At 56.0% G+C, this 24,626-nt stretch overlaps 1 protein-coding gene across 2 annotated transcripts in view; it reads right to left on the minus strand.

The window, feature by feature from the left end:
• Positions 1–308: 308 nt before the first annotated feature.
• The window catches only part of GBA2 (glucosylceramidase beta 2), a 66,278-nt gene continuing 41,960 nt past the window's right edge, over positions 309–24,626 (minus strand). For both annotated transcript variants that reach the window (XM_073343259.2, XM_073343258.2), the window contains 11 exons: positions 22,158–22,311; positions 21,024–21,149; positions 19,944–20,128; positions 19,452–19,556; positions 17,988–18,095; positions 16,297–16,448; positions 16,051–16,157; positions 14,674–14,816; positions 14,334–14,449; positions 1,856–2,047; positions 309–1,772 (listed from right to left, as the gene is read on the minus strand). In XM_073343259.2, coding sequence (XP_073199360.1) covers positions 1,536–1,772; positions 1,856–2,047; positions 14,334–14,449; positions 14,674–14,816; positions 16,051–16,157; positions 16,297–16,448; positions 17,988–18,095; positions 19,452–19,556; positions 19,944–20,128; positions 21,024–21,149; positions 22,158–22,311 — 1,625 coding nt within the window. In that variant the 3' untranslated portion in view covers positions 309–1,535. The remainder of the gene's footprint in view (positions 1,773–1,855; positions 2,048–14,333; positions 14,450–14,673; positions 14,817–16,050; positions 16,158–16,296; positions 16,449–17,987; positions 18,096–19,451; positions 19,557–19,943; positions 20,129–21,023; positions 21,150–22,157; positions 22,312–24,626) is intronic.

Raw genomic sequence — 24,626 nt, forward strand, 5'->3', positions numbered from 1 at the left:
CTCAGGCCCACGCCCCGTGCGCTGGCTGGGGCAGCCTGCAGGGCAGGGCGGGGAACGTCTCCAGGTGGAGACTGGGAGGTCGTGGCCGTTTGAGCCACGCTGGGTGTTGCGGTGATAGACACAGACAGACTCAGCAGTCGACGCAAGACAGGAACGACTGGCTCCCAGGCCGCAGACAGGCCTGGAGGCCACTGCAGCTGCTGGCCAGAGGAGCGGGAAGAGTTTCTGGGAGCACGGGTGGAACGCAGCAGCCCTGCAGGAGCCAGGGTCACTGGGCTACAGCCGCAGGCAGAGGGACAGGCCCACAGGCAGATGATATTTTATTATGATGATTTTAAATTAAAATTATTCAGCATTTAAAAACAGCTCCCTTGAGCCCCATGGTCCAGTGCCAGCTGTGATGGTGTGCAGTGGCCATGCAGGGGTGGGGGTGCTGCAGTGCCAGGGACAGACACCGCCCGTCCAAGAAGAGTTCATTTGGGATGAGGATTGTCGGAGGCCAGGCAGCGGTCCCCAGGCCTGGGGTGGATCATGCTGGGGAACTGCTCTTGCCACGGGTTGCCAATGGCCCCTGCCTGGACTAGGCACCCTGAAGGGACCCAGCCCAGCTGGGCAGCCCCTCGGGCCAGGGAAGGGCAATGGTGCCCTCCCTCACAGCAGTGCCAATGGTGCCCTCCCTCACAGCAGTGCCCACGTCTTCAACTCTCCCTGCGCCTCTCCCATGGGCCGTGCTGCTGAAAGGGAGGGAGCTGGGGGGGGGGGGCAGGGGGAGCATAACTGCTGCCAAGCTTCCCAGGGGCTTCTCCCTGCAGCGAGGGCTCAGCAGGTACCAGGCCCTCGCCCACGGATGGTCTGTGTCCTGCAGTGGATGCTGCTCTGCCACGCCCCACATGCAGGTGCAGCGATTACAGATGGCGACAAAATGCACCGTGTAAGGTGACAGCTGAGCCAGCAAGGGCAGGTGAAATCTGCACCCCAGCAGCCGGGGCACACGCCCGCGCCGACAGTGCCAGCCAAGTGCCGGCAGGGTGCGCACCACACCCATGTGCTCCTCCCTCCACGCCTTCTGCCGGGCGGTTCCGGGTGGGGCCGCAGGCAGGACAGGCACTGAGGGAGGCAGTGAGACCTGCCGGCCATAGGGATTCCCCACCTCCCGAGGGGACTTGCCCTGTGCATGGCAGAGCCCCGGAGCCACGCGGGAGAGGAAGGATCCTGGGCACAGCCCCCCCCCGGATACTCCTTCCTCCTCATTCTCTCGGGGCTGCTCTCCCCACTCAGGCATCTGGGCCTGGGGAGCTGTCTCTCTTGTGGCTAGGAGGGCCCCGGGGATGAGGGACACAGCTAGGGCATGAAGCATGGGGCCCTGCTGCTCTGAGGGGGCAGGGGCACGTCTGTGTGCACTGGGGAGAGAGACAGGCTAGGGAAAGAGGAGGGAAGATACAGCAATTAAAATCACGTTTTAAAAAGGGGCAAGCGGCCTCCACACAGTCCCTGGCCTGCAGAGGGGCCCAGCACATGCTCCCCGGTTCCTTCCCTCACAGCTGGGGGGAGGTCTCCGGCACTGGGTGCAGCTCCGTGGCGGCAGGCGCCTGGCGGGCTCTGCTCTCCAGGGCCAGCTGCATGCTCCAGATGCTGAGGGGGCGCATGTAGGCCAGAGAGCGGAAGAGCTTCCTTTGGCAATAGGCCTCCGGCGTCTGGAAGGCCATGCCCAGCCGCTCCCACACGGTCCGGTAGCAGCCCTCCGCTGTGTGGAAGCCCTCCTGCACCAGGCCCTGCAGCAGAGGGAGAAGAGAGTCAGGCCCAGAGTCACCTGGCACCGGCTGCTCGTGCCAAGGGGCGCCGTGCACACACCCACCTCCTGGATCATGGTGGCTGCCAGAGCGTACACAACCCCAACCCAGGCCTCGCTGGACTGCAGGCTGGATGTGTCCAGGCTCCCATCGGGCCTCATGCCGTTCACGGCGCCCATCGTCCCATTGGCAAAGCTCATGACGTTCAGCTCAAAGATCGTCTTCAGCGCGCTGACAATATGGCTCCTGGGGAACACCTGCGGAGAGAGACGCCATCAGGCCTCTCGGCCACACAGGGCCGCACCCTGAACCCAGGGCCCGGCCTGCACCGCCCCAGGGGCTGGGCCTCGGAGACAGGTTATCTTTGAAAACTCGTGGCGAACCGGGGAAGTCCCGGATGACTGGAAAAAGGCTAATGTAGTGCCAATCTATAAAAAAGGGAAGAAGGAAGATCCTGGGAACTACAGGCCAGTCAGCCTCACCTCAGTCCCTGGAAAAATCATGGAGCAGGTCCTCAAAGAATCAATCCTGAAGCACTTGCATGAGAGGAAAGTGATCAGGAACAGCCAGCATGGATTCACCAAGGGAAGGTCATGCCTGACTAATCTAATCGCCTTTTATGATGAGATTACTGGTTCTGTGGATGAAGGGAAAGCAGTGGATGTATTGTTTCTTGACTTTAGCAAAGCTTTTGACACGGTCTCCCATAGTATTCTTGTCACCAAGTTAAGGAAGTATGGGCTGGATGAATGCACTATAAGGTGGGTAGAAAGCTGGCTAGATTGTCGGGCTCAACGGGTAGTGATCAATGGCTCCATGTCTAGTTGGCAGCCGGTATCAAGTGGAGTACCCCAAGGGTCACTCCTGGGGCCGGTTTTATTCAATATCTTCATAAATGATCTGGAGGATGGTGTGGATTGCACTCTCAGCAAATTTGCGGATGATACTAAACTGGGAGGAGTGGTAGATACGCTGGAGGGGAGGGATAGGATACAGAGGGACCTAGACCAATTGGAAGATTGGGCCAAAAGGAATCTGATGAGGTTCAATAAGGATAAGTGCAGGGTCCTGCACTTAGGACGGAAGAACCCAATGCACAGCTACAGACTAGGGACCGAATGGCTAGGCAGCAGTTCTGCGGAAAAGGACCTAGGGGTGACAGTGGACGAGAAGCTGGATATGAGTCAGCAGTGTGCCCTTGTTGCCAAGAAGGCCAATGGCATTTTGGGATGTATAAGTAGGCGCATAGCGAGCAGATCGAGGGACGTGATCGTTCCCCTCTATTCGACATTGGTGAGGCCTCATCTGGAGTACTGTGTCCAGTTTTGGGCCCCACACTTCAAGAAGGATGTGGATAAATTGGAGAGAGTCCAGCGAAGGGCAACAAAAATGATTAGGGGACTGGAACACATGACTTATGAGGAGAGGCTGAGGGAGCTGGGATTGTTTAGCCTGCAGAAGAGAAGAATGAGGGGGGATTTGATAGCTGCTTTCAACTACCTGAAAGGGGGTTCCAAAGAGGATGGCTCTAGACTGTTCTCAATGGTAGCAGATGACAGAACGAGGAGTAATGGTCTCAAGTTGCAGTGGGGGAGGTTTAGATTGGATATTAGGAAAAACTTTTTCACTAAGAGGGTGGTGAAACACTGGAATGAGTTACCTAGGGAGGTGGTAGAATCTCCTTCCTTAGAGGTTTTTAAGGTCAGGCTTGACAAAGCCCTGGCTGGGATGATTTAACTGGGAATTGGTCCTGCTTTGAGCAGGGGGTTGGACTAGATGACCTTCTGGGGTCCCTTCCAACCCTGATATTCTATGATTCTATGATTCTATGACAGCATAGGCAGATAGGGCCAGTACCTCATCTGCCTTCTGTACAGCACAGGCCATGGACGAGCACCCAGATGCCCGGGGCTGAGCCCTGTGGAGAGGCGGCAGGCTGGACGTGACGACAGCGAGGTGGCGAGCCACCACGGCCCCTGCAGGTCTGCTCCAATGGCTCGCCAACGTTCCCGAGCCAGCGGCAAACAGGGGAGCGAGGTGGCCGGCCCCATGTCTGCCTGCCTCTGGGTGCCCTAGCCTGAGGGGTCAGGTTCCCATTCTGCAGCTGGCTGAACTGGAGGGGCGAGACTCAACCCCTGACCGGCAGCCTTACCCACTCAGCCAGCCCCTCCTTAATCCTCAAACTCTCTGGCTTCTTGTCCTGCCTGTCCCTCCTGGATTACAGAGCCCAGCAGTCCCCGGGATCGTGCCCCAGGCTGACCTTGTGCACATGGCAAGTCACCGCTCCATTTTCTCTTTGGTAAACTGACCAGACAGCGCACGTTCAGTCTCTCACCCTCACACCATCGGGGTGGCTTTTCCCCACCCTCTCCAGTTGTTCAAGGCCTTTTTAAAACGAGTGCCTGTGGCTCCCAGTCTCGGCTGCACCAGTGCTGCGCGCAGGGTAAAAGCAGCTCCCTGCTCCTGCCCGTGGCTGCCCCGTGAACACATCACAGGAGCCTTGTGTGCCATAGCAGGGCACGCGCAGCTCAGCGCGTCCTAGGACTGGCAGGGACCTCGGGGAGTCTCCAGTCCAGGCCCCTGCACTCATGGCAGGACTAAGTATTATCTAGACCAGGGGTCTCCAACCTTTTCACGCCCAAGGTCACTTTCTGAATTTAAGTGCAACCCAGGATTTCCCCTTCCCCGAGCCCGCCCCTTCCCCGAAGCCCCCCCTCCTCCCCCCCCATTGCTCGCTCTCCTCCACCCCACTTTCACTGGGCTGGGGCAGAGTGTTGGAGTGCAGGAGGGGATACAGGGTGCTGGCTCTGGCAGGGGAGTCAGGGGTGGGGCTTGGGGTGCAGGAGGGGGTTTGGGGTTCAGGCTCTGGGAGGGGAGTCAGGGCTGGGGAACAGTGTCGGGGTGCAGGAGGCGGTGGGCTTGGGGTACAGGAGAGGGTTTGGGGTGCTGGCTCTGGGGAGGGTCAGGGATGGAGCTTGGGGTGCAGGAGGAGGTTTGGGGTACTAGCTCCGGAAGAGGGCTCAGGGCTGGGGGTTGGAATGCGGCCTCCCGCCGGGCAGCACTTACCTCCGGTGGCTCCCGGTCGGCAGCATAACGTGGCTGCTGCTAGGGCCAGCTCCCTGCCTACCCCAGCCCCACACCACTCCCAGAAGGGGCCAATGCAGCCCTGCGGGGGGCGGGCAGCATGTGGCTTCGCACGCGGCCCCTCTCTGCAAGCAAAGCCCCCGCAGCTCCCATTGGCCGCAGCTCCCCATTCCCGGCCAACGGGAGCTGCAGGAGCAGTGCACGGAGGGAGACCCCTGCCGCCCCGCCCTGCCCTGGGGCCGCGCTGGCCACTTCCGGGAGTGGTGTGGGGCTGGGGCAGGCAGGGAGCCGGTCTCAGCAGCAACCCCGCTGGGCCGCCGAAGATCGCGATCGACTGGGAGATCCTCGAGGATCGACCGGTTGGTGACCACTGATCTAGACCATCCCTGACAGGTGTTTGTCTAAACTGCTCTTCGAAATCTCCGACGATGGAGATCCCACCACCTCCCTGGGCAATTTATTCCAGTGCTGAACCACCCTGACAGTGAGGCAGTTTTTCCTAAATCATAGAACCATAGAATCATAGAATCATAGAATATCAGGGTTGGAAGGGACCCCAGAAGGTCATCTAGTCCAACCCCCTGCTCAAAGCAGGACCAATTCCCAGTTAAATCATCCCAGCCAGGGCTTTGTCAAGCCTGACCTTAAAAACCTCTAAGGAAGGAGATTCTACCACCTCCCTAGGTAACGCATTCCAGTGTTTCACCACCCTCTTAGTGAAAAAGTTTTTCCTAATATCCAATCTAAACCTCCCCCACTGCAACTTGAGACCATTACTCCTCGTTCTGTCATCTGCTACCATTGAGAACAGTCTAGAGCCATCCTCTTTGGAACCCCCTTTCAGGTAGTTGAAAGCAGCTATCAAATCCCCCCTCATTCTTCTCTTCTGCAGGCTAAACAATCCCAGCTCCCTCAGCCTCTCCTCATAACTCATGTGTTCCAGTCCCCTAATCATTTTTGTTGCCCTTCGCTGGACTCTCTCCAATTTATCCACATCCTTCTTGAAGTGTGGGGCCCAAAACTGGACACAGTACTCCAGATGAGGCCTCACCAATGTCGAATAGAGGGGAACGATCACGTCCCTCGATCTGCTCGCTATGCCCCTACTTATACATCCCAAAATGCCATTGGCCTTCTTGGCAACAAGGGCACACTGCTGACTCATATCCAGCTTCTCGTCCACTGTCACCCCTAGGTCCTTTTCTGCAGAACTGCTGCCTAGCCATTCGGTCCCTAGTCTGTAGCTGTGCATTGGGTTCTTCCGTCCTAAGTGCAGGACCCTGCACTTATCCTTATTGAACCTCATCAGATTCCTTTTGGCCCAATCTTCCAATTGGTCTAGGTCCTTCTGTATCCTATCCCTCCCCTCCAGCGTATCTACCACTCCTCCCAGTTTAGTATCATCCGCAAATTTGCTGAGAGTGCAATCCACACCATCCTCCAGATCATTTATGAAGATATTGAATAAAACCGGCCCCAGGACCGACCCCTGGGGCACTCCACTTGATACCGGCTGCCAACTAGACATGGAGCCATTGATCACTACCAAGTCCAACCTAAACCGCCCTTGCTGCAATTTAAGCCCATTGCTTCTTGTCCTGTCCTCAGAGGTTAAGGAGAACAATTTCTCTCCCTTCTCCTTATAACAGCCTTTTATGTGCTTGAAAACTGTTATCATGTCCCCTCTCAGTCTTCTCTTCTCCAGACTAAACAAACCCAAGTTTTTCAATCTTCCCTCATGGGTCATGTTTTCTACACATTTAATCATTTTTGTTGCTCTTCTCTGGATTCTCTCCAATTTGTCCACATCTTTCCTGAAATGTGGCGCCCAGAACTGGACATAAGACTCCAGTTGAGACCTAATCAGCACAGAGTAAAGCAGAAGAATAACTTCTCGTGTCTTGCTTACAACACTCCTGCTAAGACGTCCCAGACTGAGGTTTGCTTTTCTTGCAACAGTGTTACACTGTTGACTCATATTTAGCTTGTGATCCACTATGACTCCCAGATCCCTTTCCGCAATACTCCTTCCTAGGCAGTCATTTCCCATTCTGTGTGAGTGCAACTGAGTGTTCCTTTCTCAATGGAGTACTTTGCATTTGTCCTTATTGAATTTCATCCTATTTACTTCAGACCGTTTCTCCAGTTTGTCCAGATCATTTTGAATTTTAATCCTGTCCTCCAAAGCACTTGCAACCCCTCCCAGCTGGGTATCGTCTGCAGACTTTATAAGTGTACTCTTTATGCCATTATCTAAATCACCGATGACGATATTGAACAGAACTGGACCCAGAACTGATCCCTGCGGGACCCCATTCCTTATGTGCTTCCAGCATGACTGTGAATCACTGGTAACTACTTTCTCGGAATGGTTTTCCAACCAGTTTTGCACCCACCTTATAGCAGCTCCATCTAGGTTGCATTTCCTTAGTTTGTTTATGAGAAGGTCATGCGAGACAGTATCAAAAGCTTTAGTAAAGTCAAGATAGACCACGTCTACCCGCTTCCCCACATCCACAAGGCTTGTTATCTTTTAGATGTTTGCGAATTGATTGCTTAATTATTTGCTCCATTATCTTTCTGGGTATAGAAGTTAAGCTGATTGGTCTGTAATTCCCTGGATTGTCCTTATTTCCCTTTTTAGAGATGGGCACTATATTTGCCCTTTACCAGTCTTCTGGGATCTCTACCGTCTTCCATGACTTCTCAAAGATAATCGCTAATGGCTCAGATATCTCCTCAGTCAGTTCCTTGAGTATTTTAGGATGCATTTCATCAGGCCCTGGTGACTTGAAGACAGAAGAACATAAGAACGGCCGTACTGGGTCAGACCAAAGGTCCATCCAGCCCAGTATCCTGTCTACCGACCGTGGCCAATTCCAGGTGCTCCAGAGGGAGTGAACCAGCAGATCGAGGAATGTGATCGTTCTCCTCTATTCGATATTGGTGAGGCCTCATCTGGAGTACTGTGTCCAGTTTTGGACCCCACACGACAAGAAAGATGTGGAAAAATTGGAAAGCGTCCAGCGGAGGGCAACAAAAATGATTAGGGGGCTGGGGCACATGACTTATGAGGAAAGGCTGAGGGAACTGGGATTGTTTAGTCTGTGGAAGAGAAGAATGAGGGGGGATTTGATAGCTGCTTTCAACTTCCTGAAAGGGGGTTCCAAAGAGGATGGATCTAGACTGTTCTCAGTGGTGGCAGATGACAGAACAAGGCGTAATGGTCTCAAGTTGCAGTGTGGGAGGTTTAGGTTGGATATTAGGAAAAACGTTTTCACTAGGAGGGTGGTCAAGCACTGGAATGCGTTACCTAGGGAGGTGGTGGAATCTCCTTCCTTAAAAAGAAAAGGAGGACTTGTGGCACGTTAGAGACTAACCAATTTATTTGAGCATAAGCTTTCGTGAGCTACAGCTCACTTCATCAGATGCTGTATTTTCCACTTTATGCATCTGATGAAGTGAGCTGTAGCTCACGAAAGCTCATGCTCAAATAAATGGGTTAGTCTCTAAGGTGCCACAAGTCCTCCTTTTCTTTTTGCGAATACAGACTAACACGGCTGCTACTCTGAAACCTCTCCTTCCTTAGAGGTTTTTAAGGCCTGGCTTCACAAAGACTTGACTGGGATGATTTAGTTGGGGATTGGTCCTGATTTGAGCAGGGGGTTGGACTAGATGACCTCCTGAGGTCCCTTCCAACCCTGACATTCTATGATTCTATACAAAGGGTTGGAATAAACAGTCAATTTTCAGAATGCAGAGAGGCAAATAGCGGTGTCTCCCAGAGGTCTGTTCTGGGATCAGTCCTATTCAACATATTCATAAAGGATCTAGAAAAAGGGGTAAACAGTGAGGTGGCAAAATTTTCAGATGATACAAAACTACTCAAGATAGTTAAGTCCCAGTGTGATGAAGCGGGACTGTTCTTAATATTTTCTCTGAATATTGTGGGGGAGTCTCAGTTTCCCCTAGGCAGTTCTTAAGTATCTAGGGGGTGGGATAAGGGTGTTTGATCATTGCAGAGCCCTGGAGGGCAGGTGTGTGCAGGGGTCTGGACACAGAGAATGGCCGACACCCTGTTTCCTGGCAGCTGATGGCCTGGCCCTTCCCCCCCTGCAAGGTAAGAGCTAAAGTGTTGGAGAACAAAGGAATCAGGTGACCTCCTGGCCCGGGAAAGGGACAAAGCCCAGAGGAGGAGGGGCTGGAGGGAGTTTCAGTTTGGGGCTGGCTGGGACATGGAGTTAAGTGCAGATGGGGTTGTCTGGCTCACTGCCCCCCAAAATGGACTCGGCTGAGGGGTCCTGTTCTGGGTACCTACAAGCTCTGTTTTAGACCATGTTCCTGTCGTCTAATAAACCTTCTGTTTTATGGGCTGGCTGAGAGTCCTGTCTGACTGCGGAGTTGGGGGGCAGGACCCTCTGGCTTCCCCAGGAGCCCCGCCTGAGCGGACTCGCTGTGGGAAGTGCACGGAGGGACAAAGGATGCTGAATGCTCCAAGGTCAGACCCAGGAAGGTGGAAGCTGTGTGAGTTGTGTGTCCTACAGACAGGCTGCTCACAGAAAGGAGACTTCCCCAGAGTCCTGCCTGGCTTCGTGGGGAGCAGTTCCAGAGCATCGCCCGGGGACCCCGTGACACCCAGGCAGACTGCGAAGAGCTACAAAAGGATCTCTCAAAACTGGGTGACTGGACAACAAAATGGCAGATGAAATTCAATGTTGATAAATGCAAAGTAATGCATATTCATAATCAAAACATAATCCCAACTATACATACAAAATGATGTGGTCTAAATTAGCTGTTATCACTCAAGAAAGATCTTGGAGTCATTGTGGATAGTTCTCTGCAAACATCCACTCAGTGTGCAGCGGCCATCAAAACAGCGAACAGGATGTTAGGAATCATTAAAAAGGGGATGGAGAATAAGACGGAGAATATCTTATTGCCCTTATGTAAATCTATGGTACATCCACATCTTGAATACTGCATACAGATGTGGTGTGGTCTCATCTCAAAAAAGATATACTGGCATTAGAAAAGGTTCAGAGAAGGGCATCAAAAATGATGAGGGGTTTGGAACGGGTCCTATATGAGGAGAGATTAAAGAGGCTAGGACTTTTCAGCTTGGAGAAGAGGAGACTAAGGGGGGATAGGATAGAGGTCTATAAAATCATGAGTGGTGTGGAGAAAGTGAATTAGGAAAAAGTTATTTACTTGTTCCCATAATATAAGAACTAGGGGCTACCAAATGAAATTAATGGGCAGCAGGTTTAAAACAAGTAAAAGGAAGTTCTTCTTCACTCAGCGCACAGTCAACCTGTGGAACGCCTTGCCTGAGGAGGTTGTGAAGGCTAGGACTATAAAAGGGTTTAAAAGAGAACTGGATAAATTCATGGAGGTTAAGTCCATTAATGACAGGTTTCAGAGTAGCAGCCGTGTTAGTCTGTATCTGCAAAAAGAACAGGAGTAGATGTGGAACCTTAGAGACTAACAAACTTATTAGAGCATAAGCTTTCGTGGGCTACAGCCCACTTCATTGGATGCATAGAATGGAACATATAGTAAGAAGAGATATATACATACAGAGAACGAGGAAGTTGCCATACAAACTGTAAGAGGCTAATTAGTTAAGATGAGTTTTATCAGCAGGAGAAAAAAAACCTTTGCCGTGATAATCAAGATGGCCCATTTAGACGGTGGACAAGAAGGTGTGAGGATACTTAACTTTAGGGAAATAGATTCAATATGTGTAATGACCCAGCCACTCCGTCTCTGTTCAAACCCAGGTTCATGGTATCTAGTTTGCATATTAATTCAAGCTCAGCAGTTTCTCCTTGGAGTCTGTTTTTGAAGCTTTTCTGTTGCAAAATTGCTACCCTTAAGTCTTTTACTGAGGGGCCAGAGAGGTTGAAGTGTTCTCCTACCGGTTTTTGAATGTTCTGATTCCTGAAGTCAGATTGTATCCATTTATTTGTTTGAGACTGTCCGGTTTGGCCAATGTACATGGCAGAGGGGCATTGCTGGCACAGGATGGCATAGATCACATTGGTAGATGTGCAGGTGAACAAGCCCCTGATGGTGTGGCTGTTGTGAATAGGTCCTATGATGGTGTCACTTGAATAAATATGTGGACAGAATTGGTATCATGCTTTGTTGCAAGGATAGGTTCCTGGGTTAGTGTTTTTGTTGTGTGGTGTGTGATTTTCAGAGTACAGCCGTGTTAGTCTGTATCCACAAAAAGAACAGGAGTACTGAAGCAAATACTCTAGAGCAACCACACACTACAGGATGGCAGGAGAGAGACCACAGAATCATAGAATATCGGGGTTGGAAGAGACCTCAGGAGGTCATCTAGTCCAACCCCATACTCAAAGCAGGACCAATACCCAACTAAATCATCCCAGCCAGGGCTTGGTCAAGCCTGACCGTAAAAACTTCTAAGGAAGGAGATTCCACCACCTCCCTAGGCAACACATTCCAGTGCTTCACCACCCTCCTAGTGAAAATTTTTTTCCTAATATCCAACCTAGACCTCCCCCCACTGCAACTTGAGACCATTACTCCTCATTCTGTCATCTGCCACCACAGAGAACAGTCTAGATCCATTCTCTTTGAAACCCCCTTTCAGGGAGTTGAAAGCAGCTATCAAATCCCCCCTCATTCTTCTCTTCTGCAGACTAAACAATCCCAGTTCCCTCAGCCTCTCCCCATAAGTCACGTGTTCCAGTCCCCTAATAATTTTTGTTACCCTCCGCTGGATGCTTTCCAATTTTTCCACATCCTTCTGGTAGTGTGGGGCCCCAAACTGGACATAGTACTCCAGATGAGGCCTCACCAATGTCAAATAGAGGGGAACGATCACGTTCCTCAATCTGCTGGTTCGCTCCCTATGGGGCACCTGGCATTGGCCACTGTTGGTAGACAGGATACTGGGCTGGATGGACTTTTGGTCTGACCCAGTACGGCTGTTCTTATGTTCTTCTGTCTTCAAGTCACCAGGGCCTGATGAAATGCATCCTAGAATACTCAAGGAACTGACTGAGGAGATATCTGAGCCATTAGCGATTATCTTTGAGAAGTCATGGAAGACGGGAGAGATCCCAGAAGACTGGAAAAGGGCAATATAGTGCCCATCTCTAAAAAGGGAAATAAAGACAACCCAGGGAATTACAGACCAATCAGCTTAACTTCTATACCCAAAAAGATAATGGAGCAAATAATTAAGCAATCAATTCGCAAACATCTAGAAGATAATAAGGTGATAAGTAACAGTCAGCATGAATTTCTCAAGAACAAATCGTGTCAAACCAACCTGAGAGCTTTCTTTGGCAGGGTAACAAGCCTTGTGGATGTGGGGAAGCGGGTAGACGTGGTCTATCTTGACTTTACTAAAGCTTTTGATACTGTCTCGCATGACCTTCTCATAAACAAACTAAGGAAATGCAACCTAGATGGAGCTGCTATAAGGTGGGTGCAAAACTGGTTGGAAAACCATTCCGAGAAAGTAGTTACCAGTGATTCACAGTCATGCTGGAAGCACATAAGGAATGGGGTCCCGCAGGGATCAGTTCTGGGTCCAGTTCTGTTCAATATCGTCATCGGTGATTTAGATAATGGCATAAAGAGTACACTTATAAAGTCTGCAGACGATACCCAGCTGGGAGGGGTTGCAAGTGCTTTGGAGGACAGGATTAAAATTCAAAATGATCTGGACAAACTGGAGAAACGGTCTGAAGTAATGACAGGTTTCAGAGGAACAGCCGTGTTAGTCTGTATTCGCAAAAAGAAAAGGAGTACTTGTGGCACCTTAGAGACTAACCAATTTATTTGAGCATGAGCTTTCGTGAGCTACAGCTCACTTCATCAGATGTTTACCGTGGAAACTGCAGCAGACTTTATATACACACAGAAATCATGAAACAATACCTCCTCCCACCCCACTGTCCTGCTGGTAATAGCTTATCTAAAGTGATCAACAGGTGGGCCATTTCCAGCACAAATCCAGGTTTTCTCACCCTCCACCCCCCCACACAAATTCACTCTCCTGCTGGTGCTAGCCCATCCAAAGTGACAACTCTTTACATAATCAAGTCGGGCTATTTCCTGCATAGATCAAGGTTTTCTCACATCCCCCCCACCCCCATACACACACAAACTCACTCTCCTGCTGGTAATAGCTCATCTAAACTGACCATTCTCCAGGTTTAAATCCAAGTTAAACCAGAACATCTGGGGGGGGGGTAGGAAAAAACAAGAGGAAACAGGCTACCTTGCATAATGACTTAGCCACTCCCAGTCTCTATTTAAGCCTAAATTAATAGTATCCAATTTGCAAATGAATTCCAATTCAGCAGTTTCTCGCTGGAGTCTGGATTTGAAATAGGATGAAATTCAATAAGGACAAATGCAAAGTACTCCATTGAGAAAGGAACACTCAGTTGCACTCACACAGAATGGGAAATGACTGCCTAGGAAGGAGTACTGAGGAAAGGGATCTGGAGGTCATAGTGGATCACAAGCTAAATATGAGTCAACAGTGTAACACTGTTGCAAGAAAAGCAAACCTCAGTCTGGGACGTCTTAGCAGGAGTGTTGTAAGCAAGACACGAGAAGTTATTCTTCTGCTTTACTCTGTGCTGATTAGGTCTCAACTGGAGTCTTATGTCCAGTTCTGGGCGCCACATTTCAGGAAAGATGTGGACAAATTGGAGAGAATCCAGAGAAGAGCAACAAAAATGATTAAATGTGTAGAAAACATGACCCATGAGGGAAGATTGAAAAACTTGGGTTTGTTTAGTCTGGAGAAGAGAAGACTGAGAGGGGACATGATAACAGTTTTCAAGCACATAAAAGGCTGTTACAAGGAGAAGGGAGAGAAATTGTTCTCCTTAACCTCTGAGGACAGGACAAGAAGCAATGGGGTTAAATTGCAGCAAGGACGGTTTAGGTTGGACATTAGGAAACATTTTCCAACTGTCAGGATGGTTCAGCACTGGAATAAATTGCCCAGGGAGGTTGTGGAATCTCCATCACTGGAGATTTTTAAGAGCAGGCTGGACAAACACTGGTCAGGGATGGTCTAGACAATACTTAGTCCTGCCATGAGTGCAGGGGACTGGACTAGAGATCTCTCAAAGTCCCTATGGTTCTATGACTCCTTGATTTGGCTTCAGGGCCTCAGGGCTTTGCACTTGTTGCTTGGCTGGTGAAATCTAAGGACAGTGCTCACAGCCAGTCTGAGGTTTTGTGCCCACGCTCCTAAGTCCCCCAGACAGTATGACCGTTTGACTTTGCATTTGTCCCATTGTGTTTGAATGGGCCCAGCTTCCCACGCCATCCAGATTGCTCTGTATGGCTGCCCCATCCCCATCAATTGCCACTCCCCTAATCCTTGTGCCATCTGTAGATTTTCCTTCTCAACCTACCACCCCCCACCCTGGGTGGCGACAAACCTTCTCTCACCTGGAACTCGCCGTGGTCCAGGCCGCTGGCCCGGAGGAACCACTGCCCGGCACACTGGTCGGACATGACGGTGCTGGAGAAGGGGCCCCCGCTGCTGTCGTAATTGTAGTATTTCCCTGCAGTGGGGACGAGAGAGTCAGCTAGACAGTCACACCCCCGCCCCTGACACCGGCAGCTCCTCCTCTCACACCGCACGGCGCCCCACAGGGCGGGAGTCACTCGCTGCCCGAGGCAGACACCCAGTGTCCTGGAGCAGGAGCCCGCACCCCGGGCTGAGGGTGGGTCAGCGCAGCACCCCTCGTGGGGACAGCCGGAGCCCAGGCAGCCTGCCCATACGCACCATTCCACAGCAGCCGCTCAAACGCCTCTGTGCCCTTCCTTCGGATGGCGCTGTATTTCTGTAGGACCTCGTCATCACCCACAATCCCAGCCACCTTGCACATCACACAGACGGCTGCCAGCCACAGGCTGCCGCAGTACGCGCTGCAAAGCAAAGGAGACGGGTTTGGGCACGAGCCGCTGCCGCCATGCCGACATATCCGCCACGTCGGCCTCACAGCCCTGGCGCTACCATGACGGGCACATTCCAGGGCCCTAGACAGAGACGGGGGCTGCACTTCCCATCCACCCTGCCGTCCCCGAGCCTCACAGCCCTTGCCCCCACCCCTACCTGGGGGGGCGGTGCATCCCCGAGAGTGCAGCCCCCTGACCTGTCCTTTCAGCCCCATGGGAGCTGGAGCAGCAGCAGCCCCGTGCTGCCAGGCACAGAGACCCCGGCAGGCACCCCCGCCCATCCCCGGAAACGCCGGGGCTCGCGCTCCGCACTGAGCACCGCGCCAGGCAGGTAGCCGGCTAACCCTGGTCACCCAGTGAGCAAAGGCGGGAGGGGACACAAGCCAGGGCTGCCTCAGCTGGCAAAGCAGGGCTCTGGAGCGGCCACCGACCAGCGACACCCCCAGCCGGCACGGCCAGAAGAGAGACTCGCAGAGAGGCCGGGCTGTCAGCAGAGGGGCAGAGTTGCTGCACTCGCTGTCTTCCAGCCACCAGCCAGCTCTTGCTGGCCGTATTTTCACGTTGTGAAGAGTCAGCAGCAGCCACTCGGCACAAACGCCCCGGGCCCCGATCGGCTGCTCCGGGCAGTACCGGCAATGACTCCCCGGCGCTGAGTGACACCACGTGCCCTGGGGTAGGCACCTGCCCGGGCACACCCAGGCTGTCCTGGGCTGTGGTTCGGGCAAAGTGCTGCCCTCGGGGCCCCGGGGAGCCCGGCACGGCGGGTGCAGACGGAGCCAGCCCCCGAAGGGAGCCACTCGCCCTGGTGCAGCTCTCCAGGAGCCGTCACATGCTCCAACAGGGCTGAAAACGCCGGGTGACCCCAGCCCAGCCCCGCGCTGCATCAGGCCCCAGCAGCCACCAACTCCCCGGCCCTGCCCCTGCCCCCTCGCCTCCGCCACTCTCCCACTCCTGGCCCCGAGCCGCCCCCCGCCCCTGCCCCTGCCCCCTCGCCTCCGCCACTCTCCCACTCCTGGCCCCGAGCCGCCCCCCGCCCCTGCCCCCTCGCCTCCGCCACTCTCCCACTCCTGGCCCCGAGCCGCCCCCCGCCCCTGCCCCCTCGCCTCCGCCACTCTCCCACTCCTGGCCCCGAGCCTCTCCCCGCCTCCGCCACTCTCCCACTCCTGGCCCCGAGCCGCCGCCCCCTCCCCCCCCGCCCCCTCACCTGGCCCCAGTCGCCACCCAGGCGTCATAGGTCTGGTCAGCAAAGCCCGAGTTTTCTATCAGCCCGTCGTCGTCCGTGTCGAATTTCAGCTCCGCGTCCATCACAGCCTGTGGGAGAGAGACCGAGACCGTGGCCCCACTGCCCCCAGGACACAGCCCTGTGCCGGGCGCTGCTCCCCTCTCCCCAGCCGCAGGGCGCCGCGTTCTCCCCCCACGCCGCAGCCCCAGCGGGAGGCTCTGGCTGTACCTGGCAGACGGGCCACATGTCCCGCAGGTAGGCAGCGTCCCCGGTCAGGGAGAAGTCGCGGTAGACCTGCAGCACGAACTTCAGGTTGAGGTCCTTCCAGCCGGCCGTGTCGTGGATCAGGTAGGCGTTGACCCGCTGCCACGGCTCGTCCTCTGAGCAGGGAGAGAGCAGCTCTCAGCAGCCCTGCCCAGGGGGGCAGCCCCGCCGCCCTCCCCGTAACGGCACGGCGCCCCCCCACGCCCGCAGCGAGCCCGCCTGTAACGGCACGGCGCCCCCCCACGCCTGCAGCGAGCCCGCCTGGAACGGCATGGCGCCCCCCCACACACCTGCAGTGAGCCTGCCTGTAACGGCACTGTGCCCCCCCCACGCCCGCAGTGAGCCCGCCTGGAACGGCACGGCGCCCCCCCCCACGCCCGCAGCGAGCCTGCCTGGAACGGCACGGCACCCCCCCCATGCCCGCAGTGAGCCCGCCTGGAACGGCACGGCGCCCCCCCCCACGCCCGCAGCGAGCCTGCCTGGAACGGCACGGCACCCCCCCCATGCCCGCAGTGAGCCCGCCTGGAACGGCACGGCGCCCCCCCCCACGCCCGCAGCGAGCCTGCCTGGAACGGCACGGCACCCCCCCCATGCCCGCAGCGAGCCCGCCTGGAACGGCACGGCGCCCCCCCCACGCCCGCAGCGAGCCTGCCTGGAACGGCACGGCACCCCCCCCATGCCCGCAGTGAGCCCGCCTGGAACGGCACGGCGCCCCCCCCACGCCCGCAGCGAGCCCGCCTGTAACAGCACTGCGCCCCCCACACCTGCAGTGACCCCGCCTGTAACGGCACTGTGCCCCCCACACCCGCAGTGAGCCTGCCTGTAACGGCACGGCGCCCCCCCATGCCCGCAGTGAGCCTGCCTGTAACGGCACGGCGCCCCCCACGCCCGCAGCGAGCCCGCCTGGAACGGCACGGCGCCCCCCCCCACACACCTGCAGTGAGCCTGCCTGGAACGGCACGGCGCCCCCCCCCCCACACCTGCAGTGAGCCTGCCTGTAACGGCACTGTGCCCCCCCCACGCCCGCAGTGAGCCCGCCTGGAACGGCACGGCGCCCCCCCCCACACACCTGCAGTGAGCCTGCCTGTAACGGCACTGTGCCCCCCCCACGCCCGCAGTGAGCCCGCCTGGAACGGCACGGCGCCCCCCCCACACACCTGCAGTGAGCCCGCCTGGAACGGCACGGCGCCCCCCCCCATGCCCGCAGTGAGCCTGCCTGGAACGGCACGGCGCACCCCCCATGCCCGCAGTGAGCCTGCCTGGAACGGCACGGCGCCCCCCCCCACGCCCGCAGCGACCCCTCCTGTAACGGCACGGCGCCCCTTCCCTGCCACCAGTGAGCCCGCCTGGGAATGGTGTCCCCATCTCTGTAAGTGCACTACACACCCACCTCCACAGCATTTCCCCCCAACCTAGCGGCAATGGGGGGGCGCTCCTGGTGGTGGCCTCCCTGCCCCACTCCCTCCCGCCCCTCTTCCCCCCGGGCACACCAAGGGACAGTTTGGCTGCATCTGAGGACACGTTCCCAATGGGGCTGTGCCCAGCTAGGGAGCTGGATGAATTCAGCGTGTGGGGCTTTTATAACTGAGCTGGAGAATGGGCTGCCTGGCACAGCCCACCCCTGGCCCCAGCCACATGCCAGGGCAAGACCTTACCAGGCTCCCCGATGTCGTGGGGCACCACGTTCCTCAGCTTCACCTGGGCCGTCTGCCCGTTCATCAGGTACAGCCTGGGCTGCGTGTCCTCATTCAGCACAGCGGCAGCTGGGGGACACAGACCCTCAGTGAGCTGGCAGGCCCCAGCCATGCCAAGGTCTCCCCGGCCCGTGGGGTGAGCACCCGTTACCCCTGCAGAGACCGCTCACCCTGGTGCCAGGTGTGGGGTGCTTGTGCCTGGAAAACCACCCGGCGGTTCCCAGTTTCGGGTCAGAATGGGTGACGGCCCCCGGCCTTGGCAGGAGCAGTGAGCTCAGACGGCTGCTGCTGAGGGCCCCGGGGCCACACTTGATCCCTGCCCTGCTCGGGTGCAGCAAAGAGGCGGAAACCACCCCCAGTGCCCAGATGGGATTCCCCGGCCGGAGCAGCACGGTCACAGATGGCTCCCTCCCTGCCTTGGGGGGGGCAGGGTGTGTGCCAGTTTGCTGGTGCCCTGGGCCAGATGGGGGGTGGAGCAAGGGGCTGGTGCACCCACTGAGGGGCTGGGGTGGGGGGTTATTGAGCCCGATGAGGGGCCTGGGCGGGGCGAGAGCTGGGCACAGCCTATCAAGGGGCCTGGGTGTGGCGAGGAGCCAGGATAGGGATCGGTGAGCCCAAACAAGGGGCCCGGGCGGGGCAGTGGGCTTAGCCAGGGGCCCAGGAACTGTGACGAAGCGGGACTGTTCTTAATGTTTCTTCTGAATACTGTAGGGGTGTCTCAGTTTCCCCTATGCATTTCTTAAGTCTCTAGGTGGTGGGATAAGGGGGTGTAATTGTTGCAGAGCAAAGGGCCAGGTGTATATAAATGGCCGACACTCTGTCTCCTGGCAACTGATGGCCTGGGCCCTTCCCCGCTGCAAGGTGAGAGCTAAAGGGTTGGAGAACAAAGGAATCCGGTGACCTCCTGGCCCAGGAAAGGGACAAAGCCCAGAGGAGGAGGGACTAGAGGGAGTTTCAGTTTGGGGCTGGCTGGGGACGAAGAGTGAAGGGCAGACGTGGTTGTCTGGCTCACTGCCCCCCAAAATGGACCCGGCTGAGGGGTCCTGTTCTCTGCACCTACAAGCTCTGTGTTAGACCATGTTCCTGTCATCTAATAAACCTTCTGTTTTACTGGCTGGCTGAGAGTCACGTCTGACTGCGGAGTTGGGGGGCAGGACCCTCTGGCTTCCCCAGGACCCCGCCTGGGCGGACTCGCTGGGGGAAGCGCACGGAGGGGCAGAGGAGGCTGAATGCTCCGAGGTCAGACCCAGGAAGGTGGAAGCCGGGTGAGCTGTGTGTCCTGCAGACTGGCTGCTCCCAGAGAGGAGACTTCCCCAGAGTCCTGACTGGCTTCCTGGGGAGCAGTTCCAGAGCACTTGGCTGGGGCCCTGTGAACCCACCGAGGGGTCCGGGCTTGGCAGGGGGCTGGGCCCGCTGGGTGCTCACCTATGTCGTACTGCAGGCTGATCTCCAGCTTGGGCCACAGCATGGCAAGGGCGAAGGAAGCGTAGAAGTGAACGTCGTAGGTGTTGTACATCCGGTACTCCTGGCCTGGAAGCCCAGCACAGACAGTGAGGGGGGCAGATCCTGCCGGGGGGCCGCAGGGGCACCAGAGGTCCCCACCCCTCCACACAACACGGGGAGCGGGGGAGGAGGGGGATGGGCCCTGTCCCCAGCACTGGAGCCGGGAGGAGCCCTGTGCCCAGCAGGGAATTTGCCCTTCCTGGGGCTGTTAGCGGCGAGGCGTCGCCCATGCCCTGGGCGAGGGGGCACAGCCCCCGATGGACTCCATGGGAGGGGCAGGCTGCTCCCTCCCCCCGTCCTGAGGGAAGTGGGTCAGCGAGGCCGCCCCAGAGGGTGACATGCCGCTTGCCCTGGGCTCAGTCGGGTGGGGGTGAGTGGGACCCTCGCCCTGCGGCTCTCAGCCCTGCACTTTACCTTCCAAGTAAGCAAACCTTCCGTACTCCCGCAGGACAGGGAAGAGCTGGGAGAGCCCGGCCCCCGCGGGGCCCTGCACGTCCTCCGCGCAGGCCTCCGGGGGCAGCTCCAGCCACAGAGTCCCGCCGTCCGCCAGGAAGTAGAGCTCGTTGAAGAGAGCTGACTTGTACCAGGGGGGCAGGTGGCTGTGGGCAAGAGGGCCAGATGGGAGAGCGAATACGTCACCTCTGTGGATCCCGCTTCACGGAGCCACAGCCTGGCCTCATGGGCCAGGAGCCCTATAACCCACCCCACCTTCCTCAGACCCCGGGAAGGGCCCCCCACCTGCCCTCCTCGGGACACAGAGCTGGGGGGGCAGTGTACTCAGACACACCTGCCCGCCCCCTGCTGGGGAGGGGGCAGAAGGCCGAGGGGGACGCAGGCTCCAGCCCGCCCCAGCAGCTGCCCTGAGGGGACTACTCACAGCTGAGGAGCGACCGGCCTCTCAGGCCGGGTGGGAGCTCCGGCTCCTGGGTCCTTCCCGGTGCTCAGCGCCGGCATGGGCTGGCTCAGCCAGCAACAGCAAGCTCCTTGGGCCCGCATGTGCGCAGCTTCCCCTTTCCCCCGGAGAGCCAGGGGAGCAAGGCGTGAAGGAGACACCCTGCACGGAGCTCTGCACCACGGCTCTGGGATAAGGGACCCGGCGAGGAGAGGACCGGCCCCGGGGCCCAGCACCTGCCCTCACATGGGCACGGGGCTCACCCACCAGGTGGCAGGCTCTGACAGGAGACCCCCAGAGGCCCCACTGCATGGGGGAGCACACAACAAGACACCCGCCCCCATGTACACGCAGGAGCGGCACGCTCGCCCTCGCATGCTTCAGGAGCCGGGTGCAGCAGGACCAGCCACCTGGGGGGATGCAGTGAGTCTCCAACGAGCCACTCTGCGGCTGGCAGGAGGCCAAACCTGCCCCAAACCAACTCTGCAGACCCCGGTGACAGCAGCAGCTTGTCAATTCTGCCCAACCCTTTGTCTGTGGCCTGGCCAGGGGGCTCCCCCCACTGGAGATGGCCCCAGCTACCAGCCAGGCAACCACTCTACCTGCTCTCCAAGATGGGCCTCTGCCAGCTCTCGATCTTCTCCTCCCACCGCTCACAGTGCGTGAGCGCGTAGTGGGAGAGGGCAGGGCACGCGTCCCCTGCGCTGCCGAAATAGCGCGTGTACCGCCTGCGGGGAGAGACGTTACTGGGTGCAGGTCTGCAGGAGGCAGCCAGGTGCCGCTTGTCCCCCGCAGGGCGGGGACACCCGCCCCGGCCAGCACAGCGCTTCAGGCCAGGAACCGACAGGGCCTGTTCTCAGCACAGCCCTGGCACTGCAGGGAGGGGCAGGGGCCCTGCCGGTGCTCTCCCTTCCACCCTCCCTCAGGGTGCCACGTGTGCCGGCAGTGCCGTACAGAAACGTGAACGGCAGGACTCCCAGCTCTCCCTGAGCACTGGGCGCGGGTGGGAAAGGAGCAGCGGCTGCAGCTGGCTTCGCCTAGCGGGGCTAGGACGAGGTCTCCCAAGGCTGGGGCACCCAGACGGGTAGTGCGCCATTCCAAGCAGCCAGGAAGCCAGGAGGGACCCGTGTCACCATCCAGTCTGAGCTCCTGCAGCACACCGGCTGCAGACCCCATCCAGCAGCCCTTGCACCAGGCCCAGTGCTGGGCTGAGCCAGAGCAGGGCCCAACCTTGATATAAAGACTCCGAGCAATGGAGAATCCCCTTCTCTTGGCCCAGCCCAAACAGGGTCTGACCGAGTCTCGGCGGTTAAACAATGGGCAATGCAGGCAAAGGTGCCCTGAGAGACCCCCTGAGCCTGCTGGGCAGACTCTGCCCAGGGCACGTGCACCACTCAGGAGTCTGCCCTGGCTGGGGCGGCCCATGCAGACCCCATGCCCCAGCAGGCACGGCTGCTCCATGATGGGACCAGCTGGGGCTAGGTAAGCCTTGTCCCTGGGGCCCAGGACCAGGCTGGGGTGCAGGGAAGTGGGATGGGCAGGGCATGTGCTGCGGGGATAAGGGGGAAGCTGGGCAGCATCCCAGGGGCACGGTGACCATGCAAGATGCACGCACTGGAGCTGGTGACGGGTCCACATTGAGTGGCGGCAGGAGAAGGCTGGGCACACAGCCCACACAGCTCCGTCTGGTGGGTGGCAGCTGTGCCTGGAAGCACACAGGGAATCTGGCCACCTACCTGAGATGCAGCTTCTCCTTTGAGCCAAAGTGAATGCGCGGCATGTCCCAGGCCAGGGCCACCTCCAGCGTCCTGTGCCCCCGGGCCGGCACTGTGCAGCTGGCGCAAACAGCTGCTGCAGTCACCTCCCCCTTCTCCGTGAGGCTGCCCTTACCTGTTGGGTAGGAAAAGCAGACGGTGAGAACGCTGGGACTCTCACCCCCCCAAAAGAGCGTCCCAGAATCTGCCGCCAGCCCCACATTGTCCTGCAGGCTCAGGCAAGGAGCAAGGCTGGTCTAGACTCAACACTTAGCCCCTCTGATAAATTGGGCAAAAGCACAAAGTGCAGAGAAACAATTTCTAAACACTTTCACTGATTGCTTCTTGGAATAGAAAGTTCTTGTACCTACAAAGAAAGGCGAACCAGAGGTGACCCTGGCAATTACAGGCCGGTAAGCCTAACCTCAGCGCCAGGCAAACTAGTTGAAACTATAGTAAAAAAACTGAATCATCAGACACACAGATGAACATGATTTGTTGGGGAAGAGTCAACACAGCTTTTGAAAAAGGAATTCATGCCTCACCAACCTATTACTAGTCTCTGAGGGTGTCAACAAGCATGTGGACAAGGAGGATCCAGGGGATATAGTCTACTTGGACTTTCAGAAAGCTTTTTACAAGGTCCCTCACCAAAGGGTCTTAAGCAGAGGAAGCGGTCATGGGATAAGAGGGAAGGTGCTCTCATGGATTGGTAACTGGTTAAAAGATAGGAAACAAAGGGGAGGAATAAATGGTCAGTTTTCAGAATGGAGAGAGGTAAATAGTGGTGTCCCTCAGGGGTATGTATTGGGACCAGGCCTATTCAACATACTCATAAATGATCTGGAAAAAGGGGTAAACAGTGAGGTGGCAAAATTTGCAGATGATACAAAATTGCTCAAAATAGTTAAGTCCCAGGCAGACTGCGAAGAGCTACAAAAGGGTCTCTCAAAACTGGGTGATTGGGCAACAAAATGGCAGATGAAATTTAATGTTGATAAATGCAAAGTAATGCACATTGGAAAACATAATCCCAACTCTACATATAAAATGATGGGGTCTAAATTAGCTGTTACTACTCAAGAAAGATCTTGGAGTCATTGTGGATAGTTCTCTGAAAACATCCACTCAATGTGCAGTGGCAGTTGAAAAAGCTAACCGAATATTGGGAATCATTAGGGGAAAAAAAGGAGAGAAAATATCATATTGCCTATATATAAATCAGTGGCACACCCACACCTTGAACCCTGCGTGCAGTTCTGGTCACCCCATCTCAGAAAAGATCTATTGGAATTGAAAAAGGTTCAGAAAAGGGCAACAAAAATGATGAGGGGTGGGGAACAGCTGCTGTATGAGGAGAGATTAATAAGACTGGGACTGTTCACCTTGGAAAAGAGACGACTAAGGGGGGATATGCTAGAGGTCTATAAAATCATGACTGGTGTGGAGAAAGAGAACAGGGAAGTGTTATATAACAGGGTAAACAACATAAGAACCAGGGATCACCCAATGAAATGAACAGGCAGCAGGTTTAAAACAAACAGAAGGAAGTATTTCTTCCCACAATGTACAGTCTGTGGAACTCTTTGCCAGAGGATGTTGTGAAGGCCAAGACTATAACAGGGTTCAAAAAAGAACTAGATAAGTTCATGGAGGATAGGTCCATCATGGCTATGAGCCAGGATGGGCAGGGATGGTGTCCCTAGCCTCTGTTTGCCAGACGCTGGGAATGGGCGACAGGGAATGGGTCACTTGGTGATTCCCTGTTCTGTTCGCTCCCTCTGGGGCACCTGGCACTGGCCACTGTCGGTAGACAGGAGACTGGGCTAGATGGACCTTTGGTCTGACCCTTTATGGACGTTCTTATGTTATGTTCTTTGTACCAGCCACTGTAGGCAGACCGGATACGGGGCTGGATGGATCACTGGTCTGACCCAGTGTGGCCATCTTACGCCGTTCTTGACTTTGTCTTAAGTAGCACACAGGAGCCAATTCAAGAAGTGAGAGGAGCTGAGCCACTAAGCAACAGTGACCACAATCTAATTAGGCTCGGTGTGCTGGGGAGAGGGAAGCACCACAGTGACAGTCACACAGCGTTAGTGAAATGCTCCTTTCTAGAAGGGCCCTACCATTAAAAGCAGAGGAAGTACAGTACTTGTGACACCTTAGAGACAAACAAATTTATCTGGGCATCAGCTTTCGTGGACTAAAACCCACCTCATCAGATGCATGGAGCGGAAAATACAGTAGGAAGATATATATATATATATACACACAGACACACACACACACACACAGAGAACATGAAAAGATGGGGGTTGCCTTACCAACTCTAAGGAGACAAATCAATTAAAGTGAGCTATTATCAGCAGGAGGAAAAATCACTTTTATAGTGGTAATCAGGATGGCCCATTTCATACAGTTGACAAGAAGATGAGAGTAACAGTAGGT

Source organism: Lepidochelys kempii, chromosome 5 (genome assembly GCF_965140285.1).
Source record: "Lepidochelys kempii isolate rLepKem1 chromosome 5, rLepKem1.hap1, whole genome shotgun sequence".
NCBI classification, from domain to species: domain Eukaryota; kingdom Metazoa; phylum Chordata; order Testudines; family Cheloniidae; genus Lepidochelys; species Lepidochelys kempii.